Here is a 25,894-nt window from a genome sequence, read left to right as displayed (position 1 = left end):
TCTTAAGAATAATAAGTGCCAATATTGAATGGTGCTGAATTTTCAGAACATTTTCTAAAGTTTCCTGGTTCTTCCGGAATCAGCCTGAACCCTAGAAAAACTCGGTTTTTTAAAATGGGAATCGGTGAGAATCAGGATTTGTATGCGGACTCTCTCTCTTTCTCTGATCTGAAATCCTAGGCGTCAAAACTAGAAGAAAGGATCTAATTTTAAGTACAATATCTGAGATTGTCCCATATTCATTGTAAAGCCTCCTGGTAACCATATCCTCTATACACATTTGCAATTTGTAAGACCATTGAATCTTGAAACCAAGAGAGCACAAAACAATGCTGTTGAAACCCCGATGCTTTAGATAACAGCAACTCAGGATGATCTATTTGCAGGAGAAGATTCTGCTCACCATTGATGGTTTTAGAAAACCTACAGGATTAGACGAGTCAGTTCATCAGTTTCTATTAGAAATCCACCTTTATATTAGATTCCAATCAGATACTTTATCTGCAAACTAGTTATTTGATTATCCCACAATAAACAGGACAAGAAGGTAAGAGTTGCTAAAGCATTTGAAGGCTGCATTTTATGACTTCTGTGTCCCTTAAAAAACCGTTTCGTCACTCCTTATTGGTGCACTACTTTTGCCACCTGCTCAAACAACCCTTACCCTTTAAACAATTACAACAGGACTGGTTTGTTTGTTTGGCTTCTTCTTCTTCTTCTTCTTTTAATTTTTCTAAATCTGGTGAGGAATGTTTGGAGTGGAATCTGCCGGTGAGTAAAGGTGGAACCGTTCGATTTGATCTAATTGGAATTTAAGGGTGTTAACGGATTGAATTCGATCGGCTAGTGGCATTATCATATTCGTATCCGATTATATTCGGATGGATTCGGATATTATCTTATTAGTTTTCAGACGGATTCGGATAGTTTCTGGATAGTTATTTTTTTAATATGAATTCTCCTAAATGAATATGAACACGGATCGATTACGAATTTTTTACTATCCGTTGACATCTTTACGATTTTGTTGATGAAGGTTAGGATTGAGACTTGAGAGTTTAGCAACTACCCTTTTTTCTACTCTTCTTAGTCTTTTATTTTTTTACGTTTTTTATTTTTATTTTATCTTGTATTTATTTTAATAGGTATGCATAAATCAATAGATATAAACCAATAGAAAATCTAGAAAGAGAATCACAGTATCTTAACTTATAAAATTTTAAAAATAAGAAAACAAAATCCAATAAGGTAACTCAATCAAATAGACGAACACAAAGATATATTTCAGACATTTTATTACCGTCGGATTGCTAAACGAATCGGATAATGATCGGTTGGATAGGAGTATTATTATATTCGTATTCGATTAGTTTTTGGACGGATTCGGATTCTCCTAAACAGATATGAACGCGGATCGAATACGAATTTTCGAATATCCATTGATATCCTTAAATTGGATGACTCTCCATCACCCTTTTAGAATCATGTCTCTGTTGAACACTATGATATCTGACCTAACCTTTGACACTCTTGTATTTCGTCTTCCTTCATTTTCTTTGACAAAACTTTTGGCATCTTTTCTTCATTTCAATCTTATCTATCAAATTTGTCTCAAGTCCATGAAACTATATCCTTAACCTCCATTAGGCCAACCTCTCTCTCCCCCACCCCCCCCTCCCCCCACCAAAAAAAAATAAAAAAATCCATGAGACCATGAGCCTTAAGAAAATCAAACCCTTGAATGAAATCATCAAGGAGAGTGAGTGGTCAGAAAAGATGTTGATCACCAGAGTGGAGAGTTAAAAGGAAAAAAGAACGCTAACTGGATTGGCCGCATGGTTCTTAGCTTCCTGCATCCAAACATTGGAGCATGCTAAAAGACTGTTATGCTTCCAGTAAAATTGAAAATCCCATTCAAAACAATGCCTCTATGCGCACTCTCATTGCTCCCCCCTCCTAGCCAACATGATATAACTGTCTCAATATAGAAAATGAGGTCAGCTCATACAAGCTATTTTTGTCACAAAAATGTTTAGTGTAAAACAATTAAAAAAATAAGTGAGCTCATATAGGGGCATTTGTGTCATCTTGATTTAGATGATTATGGGTGGTAATCCAATTACACCAAATGCATTCAATCATAGCTCAATCATCCAAAACAATGCCTCTATCCATGCGCACCCAGTGCTCCCACTGCAACCCCTCCAGAACAGAGGTTCCACGGCTCTGCAGATCCCGAACAACCCACCATCTTTGTGATCCCTGTGTGTCCTCTGTCGTCAATCTCCCTCGCAACATCCGTTTCACCCACTCGCTCCACTTTTGAGAATGGATCATCTGCACGTACCAACAAGCAAACGTACATTGCAAAGCCAATCACATTTAATTTGTTTTCATAAAAATCTCTCCTCCCTTTGTAAATGGTAAAAATAGGACAGATGGTTGGCTCTCACATGTACGTTCAACTATTGGTACGTGTAAAGGAATCAAACTCTCAACTATCATGAGAAAACCCATTTTTTTTGCCCTAGGGCCAAGATTTTTGTAATTGCGACGTGAGAAAAAATCACCATTAACGAGGTGAATTTTGAAAATCAGACGAAGAATCTTTCATCGCTCCATTGCGAGCCAAACACCAAGAAAAATTTGAGGTCTAAGAAAACCGTACAAGAATATAGTTTCAGGGATTTAGTTCACAATATCAGGATTGGTATCGGTCATCGGAGAAACCAATACTGATATGGATCGACCGTATCAGTCCAATACTGAATCAAAACACCATTTTGTTACGGAAAACAAAAACAACCCACATCCATTCTATTTCGGCTGATCCCTTAAAAAAGAGGTAACCCAAAACCACCTTATGCATCCAATCACTGTTTACCTCGAAGGGTTGTGGAGATGCGGGGGGTATCGAACCCCGTACCTCTCGCATGCAAAGCAAGCGCTGTACCATGTGAACAACATCCCCAACCCTGTAGTGTTACATGACTATAATTTAGTATAATTTATCACGGTATGGATGTGCACATATTACCCAAAAAACAAGCAATGGAAGCAAAATACCAAAATAGTCACAAGTGAAGCTTCCAGGTTTTCCTTGGACTTACCATACTGATGGCTGTTGAATGAAAAAGATTCATTATTTTTTATAAACAAATAAAAGAAATGGTGGAAAAAAAAAAGTGAGCTCATCCTATAGGGCCATATGTCTCATCTTAATAATCAGATGATGATGGTAACCCAATACCACCTTAATGCATCCAATCATCGCTCACTTGTAGGATTGTGGAGATGTGGGGTATCGAACCCTGTACCTCTCGCATGCAAAGCGAGCGCTCTACCTTGTGACCTACATCCCCAATTTGCTAATTTAATTTCGCTATTTTAATTACTGGCATGCTTGTGCATATTTTACAAACAAAACAAGCAATATAATAAACACAACACAAATACTTCCAAATGGTATTTCCTTGGACTTACCAATACCTTACTGATAGCTGTTGACTGTTGAGTGAATAGTTTCTTGAAACTCAGTCTCATATAATTCTAGTTCAATTAGAGTTGATTTTTTTTTACTATTGGAGAAGTGGTAAGAAAGGATATGCATGCGGTAGGGCTCAATCCTAGTATGACCGTAGATAGAGTTGTTTGGAGGACTAGGACCCGTGTAGCCAACCCCTTGTAGGGGAATGTTCATGGGATGCTGTTTTGACCTTTTTTTCCTTTACTTATTTTCTATTCTTCTCTCTTTTACTTCTTGTATTGCTTTTTACTTCTCATATTTCTTTTACTATCATAGCCTCTTTGGATCCATGTAGCCGACCCCATTTAGTTGTGATAAGGTTATGGTTGTTGTTGTTGTATTCGTCAAATTTTATAAACAATAGGGAAAGAGACTGTCTTTCTTATTTTCACATTTGGATTTACCAAATCATCCTCAAGGTGGTCACTCCATGTCGATGAGAGTATGAGAGCTTCCATGAATGGATGAACCATGAGAATTTTTACAAGGTAGAGAGAGAGAGAGCGAGAGAAAGCAAAAAAGATCATGTGCATCCGCGTAGCCGGGTGCAGCGTCAGGCTCAAGGTGGCGCGCTTTGATCGCCTTACCCTTGCTCGGGCAAGGTGCTTGGGTAGGGGTAAAGCAGTTAAAGCGTGCCGCCTTCAGTCTGGCGCTGCACATGCAGCCCAACTGCCCGGATGCACAGGATCCAAATCCGAGAGAAAGGCACCAAATGCACCTAATTATATAGCTTATTTGAAATATACATCGTGTCTTTCTTATTCAATAATTGGATTTGTCAAATCATCCTCAAGATGGTCATTTCATGGGAGTTTCCATGAATAGACGAACCATAAAAACATTTTGGGCAAGAGATTGTTGTCTGCCCGTGTAGCCATGCACTAATGTAGGGCCAATGAAGATGCACGCATGCAAGAGCATCAATATGGATGAGATTTTGGGATAGTAATTTCACATTTTATTGTTTCTAGGCACGGGATCCATGTGACAAGGCAGCATTCTTTTTCCCAAACTTTTTATACGGGATTAAAAAAAAAAACAAGGAAATGTCCTCATGATCCCCACCTAGCCAATGTGATATCATTGCCTCTATGACTTTCCCACTTCAAGACCCCGCACCGTGATCAGCATGTTTAAAATAATCAAGTCTCATATGCTAGATATGGTCCCATTTATAAACGGTTGGTCAGGTACTAATCTTTAATCGGACCATCAAAAATTCTAAACTCAGCACTATTGAAATGTCACATGGTTTGTGTTAGTTTGGCAGTTCTTACTAGCTAACTCTTGCATTGCTATAAAGATTCAATCACCTAAAAAAAATTTCCAGGTTAAAAAAGATTTGAGCTCATATAAGGGCATTTGTGTCATCTTCAAAGTCAGATGATGGTGGTAACCCAATACCACCTTATGCATCTAATCATTGCTCAACTGGTGGGGTGTGGAGATGCGGGGTATCGAACCCCGTACCTCTCGCATGCAAAGCGAGCGCTCTACCAGGTGAGCTACATCCCCGACTACGGAAATTATCTACCTTCTTAAGTTTATCAATGGCGTAATTGTGCACATATCACTAACAAAAGTACAAAACAAGCAATGGAAAAACAACTCCAATTCTTGTTGTTTACAAGGGAAATTTCGACCGATTAGACTACCAGGCAACAGTGAAGCATTACAATTTCTACTCTGGCTGTTAGATTGAGATGGAATGCATCATGGGGCTGGTTTGGTATCGAACGTTCAGTCATGGGGGCATCAGGCATGGTTTTAGTAATCGGTATCGATCAGCCGATCCACATTGGTACCGATATCGACAAGGCTCCCGTATCGATGGATCAGTACAAATCAAGGGTAAACAAGTCAAAAGGTTTTTTTTTTTTTTTTTTTTTTTTTTTTTAAAGAAATACATAGGTAAATCCATCTGATCCTGACCAGTATGGATCGATCTAAATTAGTATTAGATCAAATATCAGCCGAGACCAATACTGATTACTAAATTCATGGTTCGGGGTGTTGATAGGATGCTAATATTTACATCTGGTCTGACCCTTTGATTCTAAAGTTGGATTCATACCAGTTCCTTCAACAGGTAACTTCACAGTTTTAGGTATCGGATCGCCCCAACTAATACCGATATAAATCGGTGGTATCAATCAAAAAGGGACTTTTTTATTTTTTTCTGATCCGAACTGTCCAATCCACATCCATATCGATGACAACTGATACCGATACTGATATCATGCACTAAAACCCTGGGTAAGCGATTCCATCACAAATATCACGCCTTACAAATTTTTTTTTTTTTTTGGTAGACCACGTCTTACAAACTTGGTTTCTCTTATCTTCTGTTTTATTTTTTAACTGTTTTGGGGGACAAATCCCATCAGAAATCTCACAGCTGCCCAAACTGGTTTTCCTTGATCTCTGTGGTAAAGGTTTTCCCAATTTCAAATCCCTAGAGACTGGTTTTTCCTACTTTAAAAAATGAATGGCACCTTTTCATATTGGTTAGAAAATCTTTCTAAATTGCAAGTTCTTGTCATGAGATCAAACAAATTTGGTGGTCCCATTGCTCAACTCCCTCAAGGTGATTGACCTTTTCCACGCCCACATGTCATTGACCACTCATTCAAGTATTTTACTCAAAATTTACCATTGCAATACATTTTTCATTGGAAGGCAATGATGTTTGATGAGAATAATTTCAAAATTAATTTCATTAGTTTCTCAAAGTCTTTCGACTCCTATCAAGACACTCTTGCAGTTATGGACAAGAGACTATACTTGAAAATACCAAGAATTTTAATCACCTTCACCACCATATATCTGTCCAACAACAACTTCACAGGAAAGCTTCCACATGCATTGGGAAATTTAAAAGCACTTAAGAATACTCAACTTGTCAGGAAATATCCTCACAAGTCAAATTCCATTTTCATTGGGGACTCTTAGAGAAGAGTCATTAGATCTATCAAGAAACAAACTTTCAAGAGAAATCCTAAAGCAATTAACAAGTTTGACTTTTTCATTTTAATCTTGAATGTATCATATGATAATCTCGTAAGAAGTATACAGCAAGGGACCCAATTTAATACGATTTCAAATGCTTCCTATGAGGGAAATGCAAGACTTTGTGGGTTGCCTTTGTCAAGGAAGTGTGGAATAACAGCTTGAGCCTACCTTCAACATCAATGCTCCAAACAAATGATGATTCAACACGTTTACTTGATTGGAAATTTGTCGAAGCTGGGTATTGCTCCAATTTAATAATTGTAGTGGTTAAATGGCAACAATTATTTTGGAGAAATATCAATACTCTACATGTAGTTTGAGAATCAACGAATCCAAGCCAAGGGAAGGATTGAAGATTTAACTCCATAACAGAGGAAAATGAATCAATGTTAAGCATTAGAATAAATAAGATTTGAATTTTATATCATGATAAAGTGTATCTTCTTTTCTATATTACCTCTTTTATTATAATTAAATGTTTGTATTTTCATGTCAGGTTTTAGGTCAAAATTGCTTCCCCTCTCCTCAAACTAGTTGTATCATCTTTTATTCTAGTCTAGTGCATGCACGCATGCGGTACCTAGCATTAATTTTTGAAGTGAAATTTGATCTAATTAGAGCAATAGAAAGAGAGGTAATTTTTAATTAGCTACAGTTTATTTGGTGGTATTATATAGAATCTAAAATCAAAATGTTGATCTAAAGAGACTTTCATGGGAAGAAAAATGCGATTGGGTATTCGGGGTGTGTCACCATCTAAAGTTTCTTGGGTGGACATGTACTTGTGTCACGTGATACTGATTGGGTAGAAATATGATGGATAAATAGACCACAGATTCACCCTAATCTGTTAAGTTCTATCCCCAAAAAAGGGTTTTCTAAGTAAAAAAATAGAACATTAGAAGTTCAGGCCATCAAAAGATTGGATAAACTACTCAAACATTAAAAAAACATTCTAACAGCTAGCTAACATATCAGGAACCTGGAAAGAAGTGTCCAGAAACCAAAATGAACAAGTTCACTGATCTACCAATGTGGCTTTGCAGCAAACTTATGAAAGTTACTTCCATCATATAACCAGTCATTTAATCCTCAATAACAGTAACTGTTCTCATTGATTTGCAGTAACAAATTGAAAATCTATGAAATTTTGAATCCAAAAAAGTAATTGATTACTTTAAGACCAAAATTTTATGACATGAATAACCTCAACAGTCCCAATCAAAAATCAAGAATCAGTTTTATGTACATATATTCCACAATTCAAATTGACCTTGAATATATGACGTTAATTGATGGGTTAGAATATTAAATAGTAAATTTGATCAAATCTGATCGACGGGCTTAATTCCAAGTAGAAAGAAGCATTTTCCCATGACGATGGCTGTTGCCTCACATAACAATAATCTGCTTGTTTCCTCAGCTGATCCAACAACCTGCCCAGCAGCATATCACAGAAAATCTCAGTGGTTTCAATTGGTTAAGATAATAATTAATATCAAGCAAAACAGGATATAAGAAGACAAATTGCAATCTACGCCAAGTTCTGTTTAGCTGTACGACCCAACAATCCATTAACTTCCACAATCCCGTCTCTAAATAAATTTAACCGATCCATTGCCTTCCACAACCTCATCTCCAAATAAATTTATACAGTTAACCCTTCATGCCAATCACTGAATACCGCAAATTTAATTACTGGGACATTATCATAAGAAGGGCATCCGGTAAAGCAGACCGTGCCCTTCTCATGGATAAAAAAATAAGGGAACTGGGAAGGGATTATATGAGTTAATTTGGCTCTGGAATTTTGACACATCCAATCAGACCATGCCCTTTCTATCCGATGGTTGGAATTACCGCATCACCCATCCTGGTGGCACATTGGATTAGACTATATAGGAAGACACTTCTTTTGTTGGCCATGCAAATAACCATTTGCCTTATTTTTTTATATTTTTTCCAATTGCTGGTTGAGCCACGTGCGAATGACTAACAAACCATTATTCTTCTACAGACTCTATGCATCTGCTTACCCAATTTATTTCCATTTTGGGGAAACTAGTAGTATGTAGGCAAACCGTAAACATCGCATCCAATGACAGGAACTCGGAAATTTTAAGACAGCTTCTAAGAAGTTTAGGATCATCAGACCTGACAATTGGAATAAAACTTTGTGAAGTTCTCTGACAAGTTATAAAGGTACTCGCACAACACATTTGGCAGGAGATTGGTGCAAGCCTCCTCAACAGTCTGAAAATGCAGGTAGACAACAAATCAATATCCATCCAATGGAACTGGAAGCATCATATACGGGCTATGTATCATAGAGGCCAGCATGTATCTATATCACCAGTTGGAAGGTTTGGATAAAAAATAAATAGAAAATAACAAAGCAAACTGTACTGGTGCTTGCGCTAAAAACAAGATATGAAATCAACCCAATCCTCCACCCCCCCCCCTCCCCCCTCCCCCCTCCCCCCTTTTTCAATTAATACCTCTGCAAATTGGAGCAGATGAAGGCCCAACACACGCTCGTCTGCATGATCCAGCGAAAGGGCTCCTGTCTGTACCAAACAGGAATATGAGAAATCTATTGCATAATAAACCTTTCCTCACAACTGAGTTATTCAAACTGCAACCTACACTTGTGGCTTATGAGGGATACTAGCACACGTTACCCCAACAAGAACCAAACAAGCTGATTGAGACAAGGTTACTCAGTTACAGCTTAAGCCAAACCACGGACCCAAACCCAATATGATAATCAGTTCTATCGGGGATGTTCTACAAAATAGGAAGACGACTTACTTTCTTCAGATCTTCTATGTCTTTACCCGATTTCCTGATGATTGAACATATTCGAGCATATGCATACATAAGGTAGACTGCAGTATTTCCCTGCTCAGCAAGAAAGCTAGGAAGGTAAGAAGTAAACTTGGAGTGGGGGTGGGGGTGGGGTTGGGAGAGAGAGATTAAAAGTAGAGTATTTTTATGCTTAACGCATAAGTAGATAAATTGTAGCCAACTTGGTCAACAATCCAGCCGAGAGTATTTTTATGTCCCAAAATATAACTAGATAAAATGAGGCCAACTTGATAAAAAAAAAAATTCAGCTCTTGATGCTAATGACTAATTCGGATCAGTATCAAGATTTATCTGTAAACACTCCAGAATTGCAAACAAAGCACACATTCCAAAAAGAAAAATCAATCCAATAAAAAATCTGGTCAGAAGGGTCCCAGATTTTGTTCGTGCACAATATGATCATCGAACATTTAACTAGTCCAAAAGGATAACTAAACATGCAATGTGGCTAACTGCTGGTTTACATCCAAATTGCTACCCATCAGAACCACATCCAAACTGTTTTGCATCGACTAGATGAGAGTTAGAGGCTAACCCCACTCAAAAGAAAGAGGAAAAAAAGAGGATGGGAATACAATGTTATCTCAGCTACCAAACATCCAAGAAAAAAGATGAGCAAATTTGATGTATGGTCAGCATGATTTTAACATCACATAAACATTCTGGAAATATAAAAAAGGGCCCACTTTTTACTTTAAATTTTTCAAATTTAATGTTTACGAAGTGGGGAGAAGAACAAAAAATAGAGATGGGGCATAAAGTCAAGCAGTGTCAGACTATTATGTCAGCTACTACACCGCATTATGCCCACAGGAAATTTAAAACATATCTTATCATTATTTTTCTCTTTTGGTAAAGACATACCTTATCATTAAGCATCTGAGCAAAACTAAATGTATAATTGGTCAGCCTGTTGTTTTTCAGGTCAGCATACCTGTTAAAGGACAGACGCAAGCAGATCAATACAGGTCAACCAGCATACCCATTGAGAATAAAAATTACAGTCTAAAAAGAGGAAGGACAGGAGCAGATACCTACTGTCCAACATAAGCATGCTAAGAATAACAAGATAATAAAACAAAACAAAATAAATACATTTGCTTATATAGAAGCAGCTCTCATGTCAGATAACTATTCCAGCTTGTGAGCTAACCATATTTATGATGCTGCAACTATAAATCCATTTCCCATTTAGATCAAAGAATTGATACGTGCATGTGTCATTTCCTGGGGTATGTGCCAGGGGGTGATTTTTTTCCTCCCAAAGTGAGAAAAAATAATAATAATAATAATAATATAATATCATAATAGCAAAGTTAATCTGCACCTCTAACACAGTGAAAAAGAGTGGAAATGACAGATAAAACTTCAAACAATTTGATGAACAAGAACATATCTGGGTATGCAGCCCTAAAATATTCCATCAATTCGAGTCTCTTCATCTATCAAAAAATTAAGTTCCTTTTTCAACTCATCAGCAATAGTGGGTTTGTTTACCAAGTCAACTTGCTTTAAATATCAATTCTTGATATACAAAAGTAAAGGGGAGACCATAGGCCCACAACCAGTGCAAATTACACTTTCACAGGTCCCCTAGGAGGGGTTCATTGGAGATGGTCTAAACCTTGGGCATTTTGCACAAAGTGGCCACTTTCTAGACTTAAACCCACATTCACAGTGGCAGCCCAAGCTCTTACTATCACACTAAGTGATGGACCCTAAATTATCAATACTTGATACAGTCAGTAAAAACTTAACACTCCTTTAAGGGGGGAAATTATATTTAAATGAATTTCAGAACCATCATCTTGTAAGCATCACAATTTAGGAAAGATTGTTTATTGTGCCAAAAACATTAACATGAACATCTTGAATTGTCATGCAAGGTTTGGACCTTAATCACTTTGCACCCCCGCCCCCACTCCCACTGTCAATCTGTAGTAGGCTAGTAGCATTCCACCACACATAAAAAATGTATGATGCAATACCTGAAGGAACTTCGAATTTAGCATTGGTATCAAGCCTTGTGCAGTTTATAGTTAAAAGTTACATCAGTGTCCTATCTCAGACAGTATTGGACATTAAAAAATGTAGTTTTTAATGTAGTTTAATCACCTGTCCTATCTCTTTTATCTTTTTCTCTATCAAGGTTTTGAAACACCAGTTCAACTCCAGCTTGCATCATTTCAACAACCGGGTTTATCAACCCCCCTTAGTATACGATTGCACGCACCAACTGGGAGTCCTATTACACCTAAGGCCAACTTCAATTCACCAAACCAAGTTTCATCTCATGTAGTGATTGTGGACTAGTACAAGGATATTGAGTTGACGGTCGATGTATGTTTTGCTGATGAAAAGCTCGTTCTTTTTCATGGTGATGTGGTTTCTGCAGCTGCAGTGTTGGATGTGCTGCATCATTTCCATTATGTAACAGAGCAGCAAGCAAATGTCTCAAAGAGCAAGGTGTTCTACAGTGGTCAGAGTCATTGGAATGTAAGTTGAGTCATGCGTGTCTTTGACATCTAGTACAATTTTTTCAATGGTATTAAATAAAAAAAGAAAAACAGGAGAGGGGGATTGCCCCTTCATATGGTAAAACTAACTAGGCAGATACATTGTTCAACCAGCTTGACCAGTATTATTATTCAGAACAAGATGAACCAGGTCCCAACCTTGTTCTGGTTCAGTAGTATATTTAGGGAATTCTATTTAGTTTATTTTGCATTTTTTTTATTTAAATATGGGAGTTTTAGATAAGTATATACATAGTAGATTTTATCTCAGTTTCCTTTGGGAAGTAGTTTCCTACTTGGCAACAGTTTCCATTTTTTCTAGGAATTTCTTTTTCTGTATATATTCTTATAATCCCCATCAAGGGAGTAGATTTGAGGATGAAACATCTAGTTTGGTTTAGAAGAAGCCTGTGTGGCTTGTGCAACACCCCCCCTTCCCCTCTCATCTCTTCTTCTTTCTCTTCCCTTCCCTGCAAGACCTTCTTCTTCCTTTCTCTCTCAAGTACAATACCCACTCCCTTCCTAATCATCCTCTCCTCTTCTTCCCTAACCTTGCATCTGTCCTCTTTCTGTTTCTTGTTGTTCATACTGTTGTTTGCCCCCATTCTTTGTACCAGCAGTACTTGTTGATTTAGGGAAATGGTTAAAAACCCCAATCGGTTAAACTTTGCATAGGCTGAGGAGAAAGTCGTTTGAGGTGGCATGTCCATGTTCAACGGAGGCCTTTGGATGGTCCAGTACGGAGGAGTGATTTGATTCAGATTGAAGGAACAAAAAGAGCCAGGGGCAGACCTAAAATGACTTAAAGAGAAGGGGTGAGGAAAGACATGCATAGCTTAGGCCTTGTATCAAGTATGACCTCAAATTAAGCTGATTGGAGGGCAAGGACCATTTAGCGGACCCATTTAGTTGGGATAAGGCTGTTGTTGTTGTTGTTGTTTTTGAGGGGTCTCAGAGCAAGCAGCATAGAGGAGTGCACCAATGAGGTGCGGTAGAATGGTATCGTATAATGGAGGGCAGTGAGGTCATTTCAAGTGAGGAGGAGAGAGATAGACACAAAGGTGCTAGCGTACCCTACCCCAGCGGCTTAGAGAACCTTTTCCCTATTATTAATATATCATTTATGAAAATCTAAATTTTTAAGAATGATCAAATCTTTCGTTTTCCTGTAGCATGAAATTAGACTTCTTGGGCTGTTTGTTTACCGGTGGTGCTAACAGCATTTTTTCTTTTTTCTCTCGAGTGAAGGAAGGGTGTTGCGGTTTAGGGTGTCAGCTTTGACTAGGTTTGGATGCATAAATAACATAACCTACATTACCATAAAACGACTCAGACAAGGTATGGATTCCATTGCCATATGGGAATGATCTTCACTTTTAAAAAACCCACCCACCATAACATTGAATAAAGTGTAATGAATTTGAAGGTCCACTTTGTTAGTAATGAAGTAGGATCCATAATAGCAGTTGCTAAACCATGACTGGGATGAATTAAAGCAGAAGCAAGATTCCATGGTGGCAGCAGGTTTCAGAACTTGCATGTAAAGCTTTTTGTAAATAACCACCAATATCATAAGTAACATCAAGGAAACTATAAGACCATTTATAATTTTCATCAATTCACATACAATAATATAGCATTCATCATGTGCATAGGCAGGCATAGATACAAGAGAGCTTACCTTACAGCCCCATAACCAATATTTTCAGCAGTTTCTTCAAGCTTCTCCTTTGTCCACTCTGCCGCTTTACCTGATCAGTACTCACAAATTTCAGCAAGCAAAAAATTCCCATGTTATACACCACAGAGAACAAACATCTAAATAGTGATTTGGCCCTATTTGGAAAAGACAGTAGACCAGTCAACAAAATACCACGCTCAGTAAGTGCTGCTATGCTGCGATTTTTGGCTTCATCTAGTAAATCAACCAATCGAACCACTTCACTACTGCGGGTCCTAAAGCGCTTTCCATCATCTCCAAGAACAAGACCAAATCCCACATGGTTGACTTTGGGATACAAACTAACATCAGATGGAAGCCAAGAGGCCATTCTGGCAGCCTGAAATAGGAAGAGAAAAGTAATTCTCACTTGCAACCTCTTACTGGGATAGCACTGAACAGTTATTCACAATATTGGCAAGACATGATAGTAACCCATTCACGATCCATATGAACCAGCATCCATGATCAATTTAGCTAGCAATATCTTCAAGAGTCAAAGACTCAAGAATCACCAAACCCAAAATTCCACCTAGTTCCAGTAAGTTCAAGAGACTGGAGCGGACAAATAACTAAATTAGAAAATAAATTGACCTCCTCAAAGCCATGATTTTGGTTCAAGCTTATCAACCCTGACTCCATGAATAATAGGATCAGCAGTAGCCACTTCTGGGGGTGGGGATCAACAGACAACAAGGAAGAGAAAACAATAGTGTAGCAGCACATAGTTGAAGATGGCATGGGATACATACACTGAATACCATTTCAAAGTGCTGCTGCTGACCAACATCAGTGACATATATTACCCACTTAGCTTTCTCCTCATTAAGACGATACCTGTAAATTGGAAGCAGGACCATTAACTACGGCATGTGCATCTAAAAATGAAATGAAATGAACAGAACTGGAATGGGTCCACAGAGAATTTTTTGTTAAGCAAACATTTCAAGCATGTAATAAAAAATATATATCATATAGAAAATACACGGGTCAGTAGAACTCGTGACAAAAGGAAACTGCATCAATATGGAAATCTATAGGTCAATCATAACACAGGATAGGATGGGGAATCAATAGACATAGACAACTGTCCATTCATAGCAAAATAGCAAATGAATCTTAAACAACTTCCAGGGTCGTCAAATTTAGTTGTCTCCTCCAATATGATACCATGCTTGTCATGGGATTGGTATCTTGTGCCATTTGGAAAGAGGGGCAACCTACAGTGAGCACAGTAGAGGAGCACTGATTGGCATTAAATCTTACACAGGGCAGTCAAATTTGAGAAATGCAAGGAAAGAACCAGGGAATCTATTTTAGTAGACTGGCAAATGTAGCGGCTACAATACTTTGTACACATCAACCGATTGGTCTGAGTTGGATTTAACCAGTCAGCAGGTTCCCGAAAATAGATCTTATCCACTCTAAAAACTGGGATAGCCCAGATTTGCAATTCAGACAATATCTAAATTAGTCGTATTAAATAATATGAACTCATAGATTATTTACCTGAGATGCTAAGAATTAGCTTAGTGGTTTACCTTAAGATTAAAACTAAGACGTTAACTTAATGTTAGAAAAATAGACATATGGCTACACCATATTGATCTACTAAATTTACTATGAGGAGCAGAAAAGAAGATATGGTAGCATAGAGCTACTACATACACAAAAACTTCCATGGCAAAAAACTTACCAAAGAGCAGTTAGATCGGTTGAAGCATAGTTGTAACCACCATCACTCTTCACAACAATAAGAGGTATATCCTTCCCATCAATGAAGATCACACGAGCACCCTCACTATCCTTAATCAAATCTTTCTCGGCCAATAAATTCAGAACTCCAGGAATATATGGATTATAAAAGCTTTCCCCCTGCCCAAGAAAAGAGAAAGAGAAAGAGAGAAAAGCTGTAAGTATGTTGCTTTGTCATTGAACAGGTCACTTGTCAACACATACTGCATACAATTGCTTTGGGTTACAGCAAAAGAAAGAGACAAATGATCTCATCCTTCAAAATATTTTAAAGAGCCATTTGAATGGACAAGGATAAACAGAATGTAGTGAATACCAAGAAAATGATAAGAATGATGCTAGTTCTTTTGACAGAAAACAAAATAATTTAATTGTAGTCAACCATGTCAGTGCCTATCCCTTCCAAAGAAGATGGCTATTTGAATTGTCAACCCATTATCCAATATGGGCTTCTAGGTGCATTTATACCAGAATATTCATTGACAGTAACAGTAATATCATCAACATATGCAACTAGCACAACCACCCTAGAGTCACGACGGCGAACAAACACAAAATGATCTGAATAACACTTAATAAATCCACATCGAGTAACAACAGTACTGAATTTCTCAAACCATTCTCGAGGAAATTGTTTCAAACTATGAATTGCTTTATTAAGTCTGCAAACTTTATCAGCACTCTCCCCCTAAGCAACATATTCTGGAGGTTGCTCCATATACACTTCCTCAAGCAAATCACCATAGAGAGGTATTTTTAATAACAATTTGATATAATGGCCATTCAAAAATTAACAGCAAGTGAAATAAGAACTCAAACAAAGTTTGACCGAGCAACAAGTGAAAAAGTCTCAAAATAATCAACACCATAAGACTGAGTAAACCCTTTCACCACCAACCGGACCTTAAGCCACTCAACATAACGATCTGGATTATACTTGACAGTATACACCCGAAGACAACGTACTAATTCCTTACCTAGAGGAAGATCAATTAAGGTCCATGCCTTGCAAGAGACTAGAGCATCCATTTTAACATCCATAGCCAACTTCAACCCATGATTAGAACACACATCATGATAGGTTTAACAATAGCAATATAATACCAGAACAAGGGAACCACAAGTCAGGTTTGACAGCAGTAAACCCAACCTGTTAAGCACCATTTAGTGGTAATGAAAGATCCTTAACAAGCCCATGCCTCCTCTCCCCCCACCCCCTCTCTCTGTAAAGGCATGCCTTTATAAGTCGCATTTTTTTCTCTCTTCTTTGGTAAAATGAAATTTCCATTCACCCCAAAAAAATTAGACCCTTAACAACCACAGAACAGCAGCAGAAAATAATTGAAATTAGGGGCCAATACTCACTTATATTGCAGGACAGAATGGAATCGAAGAAGATACAAGGAAAGGGATATGACTTGAGTCTCCCGCTCAAGCCACAACCAGCATCACACCAGGAAAATTAGTGCATCTCACAGCCAGCTGCATCAAACAATTCTTTGGTATAAACCACAATTTATTATCAACTCAAACCATTGGGGGGGGGGGGGGCGCCTCACAGCCTTGCCTCAAATCGATTTCCTATCTAGTAATTGAACAAAATTAAAAACTGAGTCAAAAAATCCATACATAGCCTAAGAAGTTTCCTTATTCAATGGAAAACTAAGATAATAGAAAACTAACTAAAATAACATGTGGACATTATAGAAAGAGTCCTAGCTGATTGCACTATCTTAACTGGAAAAGATATTACTCAAGAAGGAAAAAATAAGATCACACCATGGTGGTTTTGAGTGACTAATAACACCCACCAATGTGTCTGGCCTGAACAAAGGTTCAGTTGAACCAAGAGGTTCAAACAAGGGCCATAGGCTATTCTAAGGCTTGGTTCTCTTCTTGCAAGCATACTTCTTGGAGAAGAATCAATCTACATCAGAAACACTTTGATTTTTGTTTCTCTGTTTTCGTTCTTTGGTGTTCCAAACGCCCAGTTCGTTCCGCAAGAACAGAAAAATGAATCGGAGTTGCCAAATGTACTTATGTTCAAACATCTATTTATATTCCCACGGAACAAAAGAACAGCAGAAACACTCTACAGGACTGTTACCAAATAGCACCCTAAACTCTATTCCCAGAAACTCATGCAATATGTGTTATTCTTGCTAATATTCATGCATGCATTCATCCACAACTACCTTAAGCATAGCAGAAAATCTAGCATACTGTATTTATTTCCCCCGCCCCCCCTTATTTTAGAGGTTTGGCAAGTCTAGTACCGATCTCTGTTTTCTTAATCAACAACTATAACTGCACAGAAATCATAGTAAAACTCCCAAGAAGAAGAGGGGGCAGAGGAAGGTCAAAGAAGAATCTACAGCAATATTTGAAGCTTTATTAGTATAGCTTTCTTAGGCCAGACACCTTGATGATAGTAGCTTGGCAATATGGTGCCATTATGACCAAGAAGAGTCATAAAGGATGAATGTGCACGGTATTTAGCTTGTAAATTCAATGAAGCCAGTGATAATTGCAGCTCGACTTTAAATCATGATATGAACCTATGATTCAAAGTCAATTTTCAATAAAACAGCATTTAAAGCAGCATTGCACCATAAATGTAAAAAAAATGGGGAAAAAAAAATAAAAAGAGGAAGCAGACAGCAGCATTGCAGCTTCACTTCAAATCATTGTATGACTCTATTTCAATTATTCAACAAGAAAAAGAAAAAAAAAAAACCATATCATTAACCATGGACCTCTCCTAGCACAAAAACTGAGCAAGGCAAGGCCTAAGTAATCTAGGCAAGCAGTATAACAAAACATGGTGATGACGCAGTAGCGCTTCCATGGATCGGCCCGAACCCGTTATGGAATCCAGACGGAGATGAACCAGTTCCAATTTGGGTCTTTGATCTAGTAGGATACTTTAGGATTGTTATCTTATTTCTATTTTGGGATTAACATGTAATCTTTTATTTTATTTGGATAGATTAAGTATGAGATAGCTACGTAGGAATTAGTTTCCTAATTGTTTTGAGTTTCCAAACTCGAATAGGTTTCTTCTTTTATTTATATGCTACCCTGCTATTGGAATTTAGATTTGAAGAATGGGTTGGATTTTGTTTTAGTTGAAGACTTGAAGCCTGTGTGGCCTAGGGCAGCTTGGTTGTAATTCCTTTTCTCTCTCCACCCCCCCCTCTTCCCTGTGATCTGGTTTCCTTCTCTTCTATTCTTCTATTCTTCTTGCTGTGATTTTCTGTGTCCCTTGAGTTACCCTAATGCAGAATCAACCTCGAACCAGGAAAACCAGCGGGAGATCAATTGCAGGAGGATCGATACAATTAAAAGAACAAAAATAAAAACTGCAACTCATTTTTTATATTGGTACTTTTCTGTTACATATGAAGAAGATACAGAGAAGATAGAAGAGAAGGGGGTAGGGGAATGGCTCTCTCAGCTTGGGTCTCTCACCCACAGCTATCCCAACTGTCGAAACATGGAATTTCTCCCATAACCGATGGCAACAAGGCTTGAAAATTCTTTTCTCCAAATCTGTTTTTTCATTATAATGTGATGCCTAGGCAAGCTTACAGTAAAATAGAAACTTTCCAAAATAGAAACTAGTCTAAAATAGAAACTTAGGAAAATAGAAACTACTAAATCCTAACTAAAAAAGAAGGTAACTAAAATTAGGAACTACTAGGCTTTTATAGTTCAGCCTTCTAAACAAGCAAGGAAACAAAAATAGAAACAAACTAAAATTAGAAACTACCTAACATACTTTCTAAAACTGAAAATAGAAACTAAACTATGGCAGCTTTAGGATAGAATCTTTCTCCACTTGATGGGCCCACAAAATCTTCAAAAAAAATATCTCCACACAAGGAAAATATGGGCTGTGACACTGTTCACGTGAACAGTACGTGAACAGTGTTTTGGTCTTTTAACTTCTTCATGCTTCACTCTGGGCTGGGGCTGAGGCTGCCTTAGGTGATGCTCCATCGAACCAGCAAAAACTTGCCACATCATCAGACCAAGCTGCTTCTCACAGTAGTCAAATCCACAACCTTGTTGGGCTGGTTTTGGGGCTTTTTCCTGAGGGTACATATGGACTTGCGATCTACATCATCCCCACCCCCAGTTTTGCGCACAACCAGTCCATACTCTGGGGTTAGAATCGCCACCCTACGGCGACTGGAATTCCTAAAGCCCTGCCCCCATTCAACTTCCCTATTGTGAGTAACAAGCAGAAACTAGATCTAATTCTGTGACCTTTCTGCAAAACCTGTTTCAGGAATTTGTTTTGCGTTTAAGAGTAGAGGATTTTACCTGCGATTGGGTGCTGATATGAGGACTTTGAGTTGCACAATCACCACTGAAATTTCAGGCCCATCAAAGGATCTTGGAGTGTTGGCTGCCGACTGACGCACTAATCCTCCTCACTTTATCCGGGCTTGGGACCGGTAGCAAAACCACTGGCGGGATTGGGGGGGGGGGGGGGGGAGATTACATCTCTTTAAATAAAAAAAAGGGCCTACCCAGTGCACAAGGCTCCCGCCACTGTAGGGTCTGGGAAGGGTCATAATGTACGCAGCCTTACCCCTGCTTTCGCAGAGAGGATGTTTCCAGACTCGAACCCGTGACCACTTGCTCACAATGGAGCAACCTTTACCATTGCACCAAGGCCAGCCCTCATTACATCTCTTTAAATAATAAAAAAGGAAAAACACTTCCACCTATTGTGGACCTCTTATAAGACTAAACGACTTCTAAAACTAATAAAAAAACCTGAAAACTGATCCTACAACTAGGATGGGATGCACAAGACAGCTAGCTACTATAAATAGAATAAATACCCAACTAATAACTAATGGGCCCCACTACTAAATTAAAAGACTACATTCAGGTACCCCTTATGGACCTAAAATTTGGGCCTTATAATTGAGCCCATTACAAGTAAAAAAATTTAAAACAAAATCCCATAACCAAGTACTATCATTACAGACCCTAATGTTGCATAGTGACTGCATTACTTACATTGGCCAATTCCCTATAGCTTGATGGGGTTGGTTTGATTTCTTGTATCTCTCACTTCTATTTGGTTCCCCCTCCCCTGGTGGCCCCGTGTTGTTCTGTGCCATTTTCTTTATCAAATAAATAACTATACATACAAATACAAATACACACATAATAAAAGTACAAACAACATCTCCGATTCCTTTAAGTCCTATAAGCAACTTGTTATAAGACAAGGGTAAGAGCAAAACCTTTTCCTCCAGATGAACTCCAAGGCGTTTATAGACCTGATCAAATTCCCTGCGGCTTATCTCACAGATCTGTGCCCATGCCGTGCGATACCTGGATTCTCCACTCTGAGACAAAATTTAAGCGACAGAAGAAATAAAAAGAAAATTTAGCAAGCACATGAAAGACATTCTCTACCTCTTCAAAGTGGAAACGCGAGGATTAGAGTTCTTCCACATTATTAGCACATGAGGAGAAACTTGCCAGCCATAATCAATTAATCCAGAAAGATCAAAATCACACAAGTACTCATAACATGGCGTTAAGTTACTCACCTGAAGGCGAACCACAGCGTGTTGTGCCCTCTCCTTGAAGGCAGGATCAGCATCAAACCTTTTTTTTGATTCCTTGTAGAAAGCCTACAACATCAATTATAAAATTAGACGGTCAATTACCACCAGTGCGAAATAGTATGATGCGATATTTTTTTTGCACAAAGCACATATTGATGTCTTGTGGAATGACAAGGGAAGCACAAGTAAAATTAGAACATGACAATAAATTTCCTCAACAGGAGTGTTAATGTAGAAGCCTCAACCAAGTAAACTTAATTTACCCTTGACAAACTGACAAATAACCGCATACATTTCTGTTTCATTAAGAAAAATAACTTTTTTAAACATGAAACCCACTTCAATCCTAAAGTATTTGATTGGCCTCACCTAGCTCCCTAATGATCCATGCACCTTGAAAAGAAAACAAAGTCAAGGCCCAGTTTCTAAGTCAACTGCAGCAAATTAGTCCAAAAGGCACTAAGCATAGACAATGCAGGCTTATCCAATAAAATTTTCAACTTCAAACAGATTCCATCATTTCTTATTAATGAAATACTCTCTTACATGCTTGATACCAATTGTATGAAGGATAGTAATTTATCCATGTAACTGTTATGGGTACAAGAGTAAGGAAATTGCTATTCAGCAATAATTTGGCTTTCCTCCCCACCCCCTCTTCTGGGTGGGTACTGGCTTTCCTTATTAATATGCAATAGATGCAGAATGGATCAAGGATAGACTCATTTGAAACTGGTTGAAGAATCATAATGTACCTTGACAAGGTGTCTGTGTTATGACATGGTGAATTGAAGAACCAAGAAGAGTATAGTATCCAAAATCCAAATGGAACTTAAAAGTGGTTTAACTAACCTGTAGATCTCCAACAGCTTTTTCTTTTTCATCCTCCCAATTTGGGGATGTCTCAAAAAGGTGCTCAATCAGCATACCAAACTGCAAAACACAACAGCATCTTTAACCTAGAAGTTTATATAAGAAAAGTAATTAGAGAACTGTCGATGTCTTGAGGCGATATACCAACTATGAACTGCCACTAAACATCTGTAGCATAATCATAATAAATAGAGAGAAGTCCCTTCTTCACATGATTCAGCATGCTATTCGGATACTAATGTCATTCAACAAGACATACTTCGGAAAAGTATTTCTGAGAATGAATCCTTTTTTTTCCTTTCCTTTTCCAAATTATTTGTGGTTGACATAGATCATAAAAATTCTAAATTTTGCATTTGGAACCAATTGTCAGGATACTTCAACTTAATTCAGGCATGTTTCACCCTTACTGTCATGGATTATACACACTAAAGCATTCTTCAGAAAGTAAGTAAAATAAGTAACCAGCACCACATGAGGCACATGATCCCGGAAAGCAGAAAAACACAAAAAAAGTTGGCACCAAAAAAATAAAATTGGTCTCTCAATTTTAGTAAAGATAGTGGATGATTTACTAGAATAATAGAAACAATTGTAAATGTTATAATTTCAGTGACTGGACACTTCTAAGGAGTTAACTATCACAAAACTGGAATCTATCGATCAAGGTTTTCACAAGAAATACATGATTCAGAAGGATAGGGCCTGTAGAACTACGTACAGTATCTTTATTGAATCCATGCTCAATAAAAGAGTTTCAACACAGTTTTACAAGAATGTAAATACAAAGGACAGTGTTGTCAAATAGGAAATCAATTATGTACAAAATAAGCAAAGATAAGACATAACATGTTAACCTCCCCCCCCCCCCCCCCAAAAAAAAAAGGAACAGGGCAAGGTGAGCTATAGAGAATCAATGGCGGTGCAAAATAAGAGTGACGAAGGCAAAGAACATATTTGACAAATACAGTGCCCATCCACAAAGGAGAGGTGTTTATTAACTACAGAGCACATACACCAAGCAAGAAGCAACAGAGATATGTATGCATACACAGATTAAACCTTCGAATTGAGGATAACATTGCCACACTAACAGATGGGGTATTAAACAATCAAATTCACCTGTGTACCCCAATCACCAACATGGTTTCGCCGAAGAACTTCAACCTTTGAAAATTCCAGCATGCGAGATAGAGTTTCACCAATAATAGTAGATCTTAAGTGGCCTACATGCATTTCCTTTGCAATGTTGGGTGAAGAAAAGTCAATAACTGCCCTACTGATCTGCAATCTTGGTGCCCATGTGTCAATACCCTCTGTAAGCATATTTTGTATGCTCTGCAATGACAGTATCAACACTCAACAGATTAAGGGAAATGCTCATATGATCATAGAATTAAGATGAGAACTTCCATTGAGGAAACTTAGCAGTATGAAAATACCTGGGCTATCCATTTGTTTGACAAAACAACGTTCACAAATCCAGGTCCTGCAACAGAGCAAGATTCCACCATATCACATTTAGGAAGATTTTTCATGAGGGCCTGCAAAAGAGAAGAGCACACATTATTAGTTCGGCTAATCATTCCAAGGGCTAACAACAAAACGTAGTTCCACAATAATATTTTTATTTTTTAAAGAATTAAAGAAAGCAATTTTAAAAGGTCACCTGTCCAATCGAGGGAGGACCCTTGAACTCAGTCTTCTTGCCTTTTATCTTTGACCATAGGCCCATAGCATTATTACTACATCATGGAGAAAGCATATTTATTCCTCGACTTGGTCCTCCGAAATAAATTCCAATAGAAGCATGTTTTGAATACAAAAGCATCCTCAATATATGTTTTCATAGTACATAAGAGTTCCAAATTATCACTTCATCTATGTAAGATATATTCCTTGCATAAACTTTGTGAATAATTGATTAGAACAAGAATCAAACCATAAGCAGAATGAAACATAAATAACACATACCATTGATAATCGCCAAATTTAGCAGTGCAGGCCGCAACCAGTGGTTCTATGTCTATCTCTAGCTCATTAGGAACTGTTGCTTTAAGTGATGCTTCAAATAGTTTCGATACCTGTTGCTTCACATTCCCAGGATTCTCTTCATCCAGTGGCGCCTTGTTTAATTCAGACTATAAACAATGTGTTTCACTAATAAATATCTTTTGCAGATTAAAACTTTGGGCAGATGGGTTTGAAGCAGGAGTATGCTTACCATGGTTGCAACTGATGCTATCTTCGACTTGGAGATAAGTCTTCTAGAATTTGCTATAAAGAAATCTGTCTAGTTTCACAACACCCACAACAAAATTACAAGTAGTATAGCATGACTTCGTTTCAGGGGGGGAAACAACAATTATCCTCAGATTGTTCTGGTAGCTACAATTAGAATAACCAAAAGATATGTAAGAAAAGAAAATTTGAAACATGCAAGGAAAGTTCGAACTTTTCCTCAACTAATCTACTTAAACTTTTTCCCAAAACATGATAAATAATATTTACAACTAACTCCGACTAACCACAACATTAATAACTGTTTTCCATAAGCAGAAGAATGTTAACATAAAATGTTCCAGAATTAGGGGTTGTATAGAGAGAAAAATATTAATTTTCAACGATTACAATTAGAGCTCATAACCTAGAAAACCAATCATTTAAAAGGGGGAGGGATAGAGGAGAAGCCTCTGCTTGACTCCCGATTGACGAATCAATAATTATTCAAAACCAAAAAGCTTTTCTTTCTCCCTTTGGTAACGGGAGGGAAGTAAGAGCTGACAAAAATACCTTATAAAGAGAAACACGCATTAAAAGACCATTAATGGTGCAATGACAGATTAACCGATTTCATCAACCAGAAGTGGAGAAGGCGAAAGAAGAGAGAAACAGAGTTTAAAGGAAAAAGCAGGAACTAATGGACACAGTATGGTGTGAAGACTCACCACTTTTGGGAAGAGATAGTGAATAGTGAAAGCAAGAGAATCGATTGAATGAGAGGAATGTAGGGGACGTCGCAGATAATAGATGAACCAGTGCTCCGTTCATTCCTTTATGTATTATTCTATTCTACTTCTCCTTCTTCCACTCTTCTTCCTTCCTCTGGTATTGCTTTTAGGGATTTTAGGACACGAATAAAATTTTTTAAAGTCGATAACTATAGCAAGTAAATATTGATAGGGAACAAGAAGGTTGCGTGGAGCCTTCGCCCAGACATAGGAAGGTTAAAATGACTGCCCTACCCCTATGAAATGAAAAATCTCAATCCTATTGAAGGAAGAGAAACACCTACCTGCTACCTGCTAGGGGTGCAAGTTTAGCTTGTTGAATCCGAGCCCGCTCCAAGCCCAGGTAGGCACAGGCTGTCTTTTTCAACCCATAGGACGGACTTGGGCTGGGATTTGCAGGCTTGAGGTTGGGTCGGGCTGTGCATGGGTTGAGGACTCGATTTGGGTCTAGAGTGGCCCAATCGATCCTTTATATTATATTAAATATAATACGTATATATAATATAAATGTATAATACTCTATTACCCTTTCTCCCTGATAATTGTGTTTCAAAGGAACTCTAGATGTTCAATCAGTTTCGACTCAACCTCATGTCATTGTAGTGAGTCATATCTTTCCCTTCCCTACAAATTCGAGCTTTTAGGTAAAACGATAGCGAACATGGTATCAGAGTAGGGAGGTCGAGTGTTCAACTCTTAAGAAGTGCAACAGGTAGTTCTCCTCATCTTCTTTTCTCTCGGTGTCATGTGTGGGCATGCGTATGTGTCACGTGCAATGACCAAAAAAGCTTGCATGTGCGAGGGAGTGTTGATGTATATATTTATGCTGCTCTTCCTTACAAGTTCGAGCTTTTAGGTGAAGTGGTAGCAAACATGAGTGTTCTTATTGAGTCCTTATTTCGTCTATTGCATGTTCATATGATCTTCATGTTGAAATGACATTGTTACCCTCCTTAGACAAAAAAAAATTATATGTCAAACTAAAAGCTCAAAAAAGTAAAATTACTAATTAATCA

At 37.9% G+C, this 25,894-nt stretch overlaps 1 protein-coding gene and 1 non-coding gene across 7 annotated transcripts; both read right to left on the bottom strand.

The window, feature by feature from the left end:
* Nucleotides 1-4,968: 4,968 nt before the first annotated feature.
* On the bottom strand, nt 4,969-5,041 carry TRNAA-UGC. Its single transcript has one exon. It is a non-coding gene; the product is annotated as a tRNA-Ala (tRNA).
* A 2,581-nt stretch (nt 5,042-7,622) lies between these two features.
* On the bottom strand, nt 7,623-24,965 carry LOC122669546 (arginine--tRNA ligase, chloroplastic/mitochondrial-like). Of its 6 annotated transcripts, none has more exons than XM_043866323.1 (18): nt 24,816-24,965; nt 24,092-24,156; nt 23,842-24,008; nt 23,537-23,612; nt 23,310-23,411; nt 22,990-23,205; nt 21,847-21,927; nt 20,977-21,060; nt 20,665-20,769; nt 15,339-15,517; nt 14,395-14,479; nt 13,796-13,982; nt 13,604-13,673; nt 10,271-10,340; nt 9,350-9,439; nt 9,037-9,105; nt 8,693-8,791; nt 7,623-7,974 (listed from the first exon to the last, which is right to left on the bottom strand). In XM_043866323.1, the coding sequence occupies exons 1-18, from the start codon at nt 24,916-24,918 to the stop codon at nt 7,864-7,866; spliced, it is 1,959 nt and encodes a 652-aa protein (XP_043722258.1). In that variant the 5' UTR covers nt 24,919-24,965; the 3' UTR covers nt 7,623-7,863. The 6 variants fall into 6 exon arrangements, with proteins under 6 accessions (XP_043722258.1, XP_043722259.1, XP_043722260.1 ...); XM_043866324.1 differs by having other exon boundaries at nt 23,842-23,993; XM_043866325.1 differs by having other exon boundaries at nt 23,842-23,981.
* Between the last annotated feature and the right edge of the window lie 929 nt (nt 24,966-25,894).

This window comes from Telopea speciosissima, chromosome 7 (genome assembly GCF_018873765.1).
Source record: "Telopea speciosissima isolate NSW1024214 ecotype Mountain lineage chromosome 7, Tspe_v1, whole genome shotgun sequence".
Classification (NCBI taxonomy): Eukaryota; Viridiplantae; Streptophyta; class Magnoliopsida; order Proteales; family Proteaceae; genus Telopea; species Telopea speciosissima.
This window is presented reverse-complemented; position numbering and strand designations above follow the sequence as displayed.

What these genes read in the sequence shown, in the direction of transcription:
- LOC122669546 (XM_043866323.1), bottom strand. Translation starts at nt 24,918, where the DNA reads ATGAACGGAGCACTGGTTCATCTATTATCTGCGACGTCCCCTACATTC. An exon ending in ACTATCTCTTCCCAAAAGTG is followed by an intron (nt 24,157 to 24,815) that starts GTGAGTCTTCAC and finishes GAAACTAGACAG; the next exon opens with ATTTCTTTATAGCAAATTCT. An exon ending in ACATAGAAGATCTGAAGAAA is followed by an intron (nt 9,106 to 9,349) that starts GTAAGTCGTCTT and finishes TGTTTGGTACAG; the next exon opens with ACAGGAGCCCTTTCGCTGGA.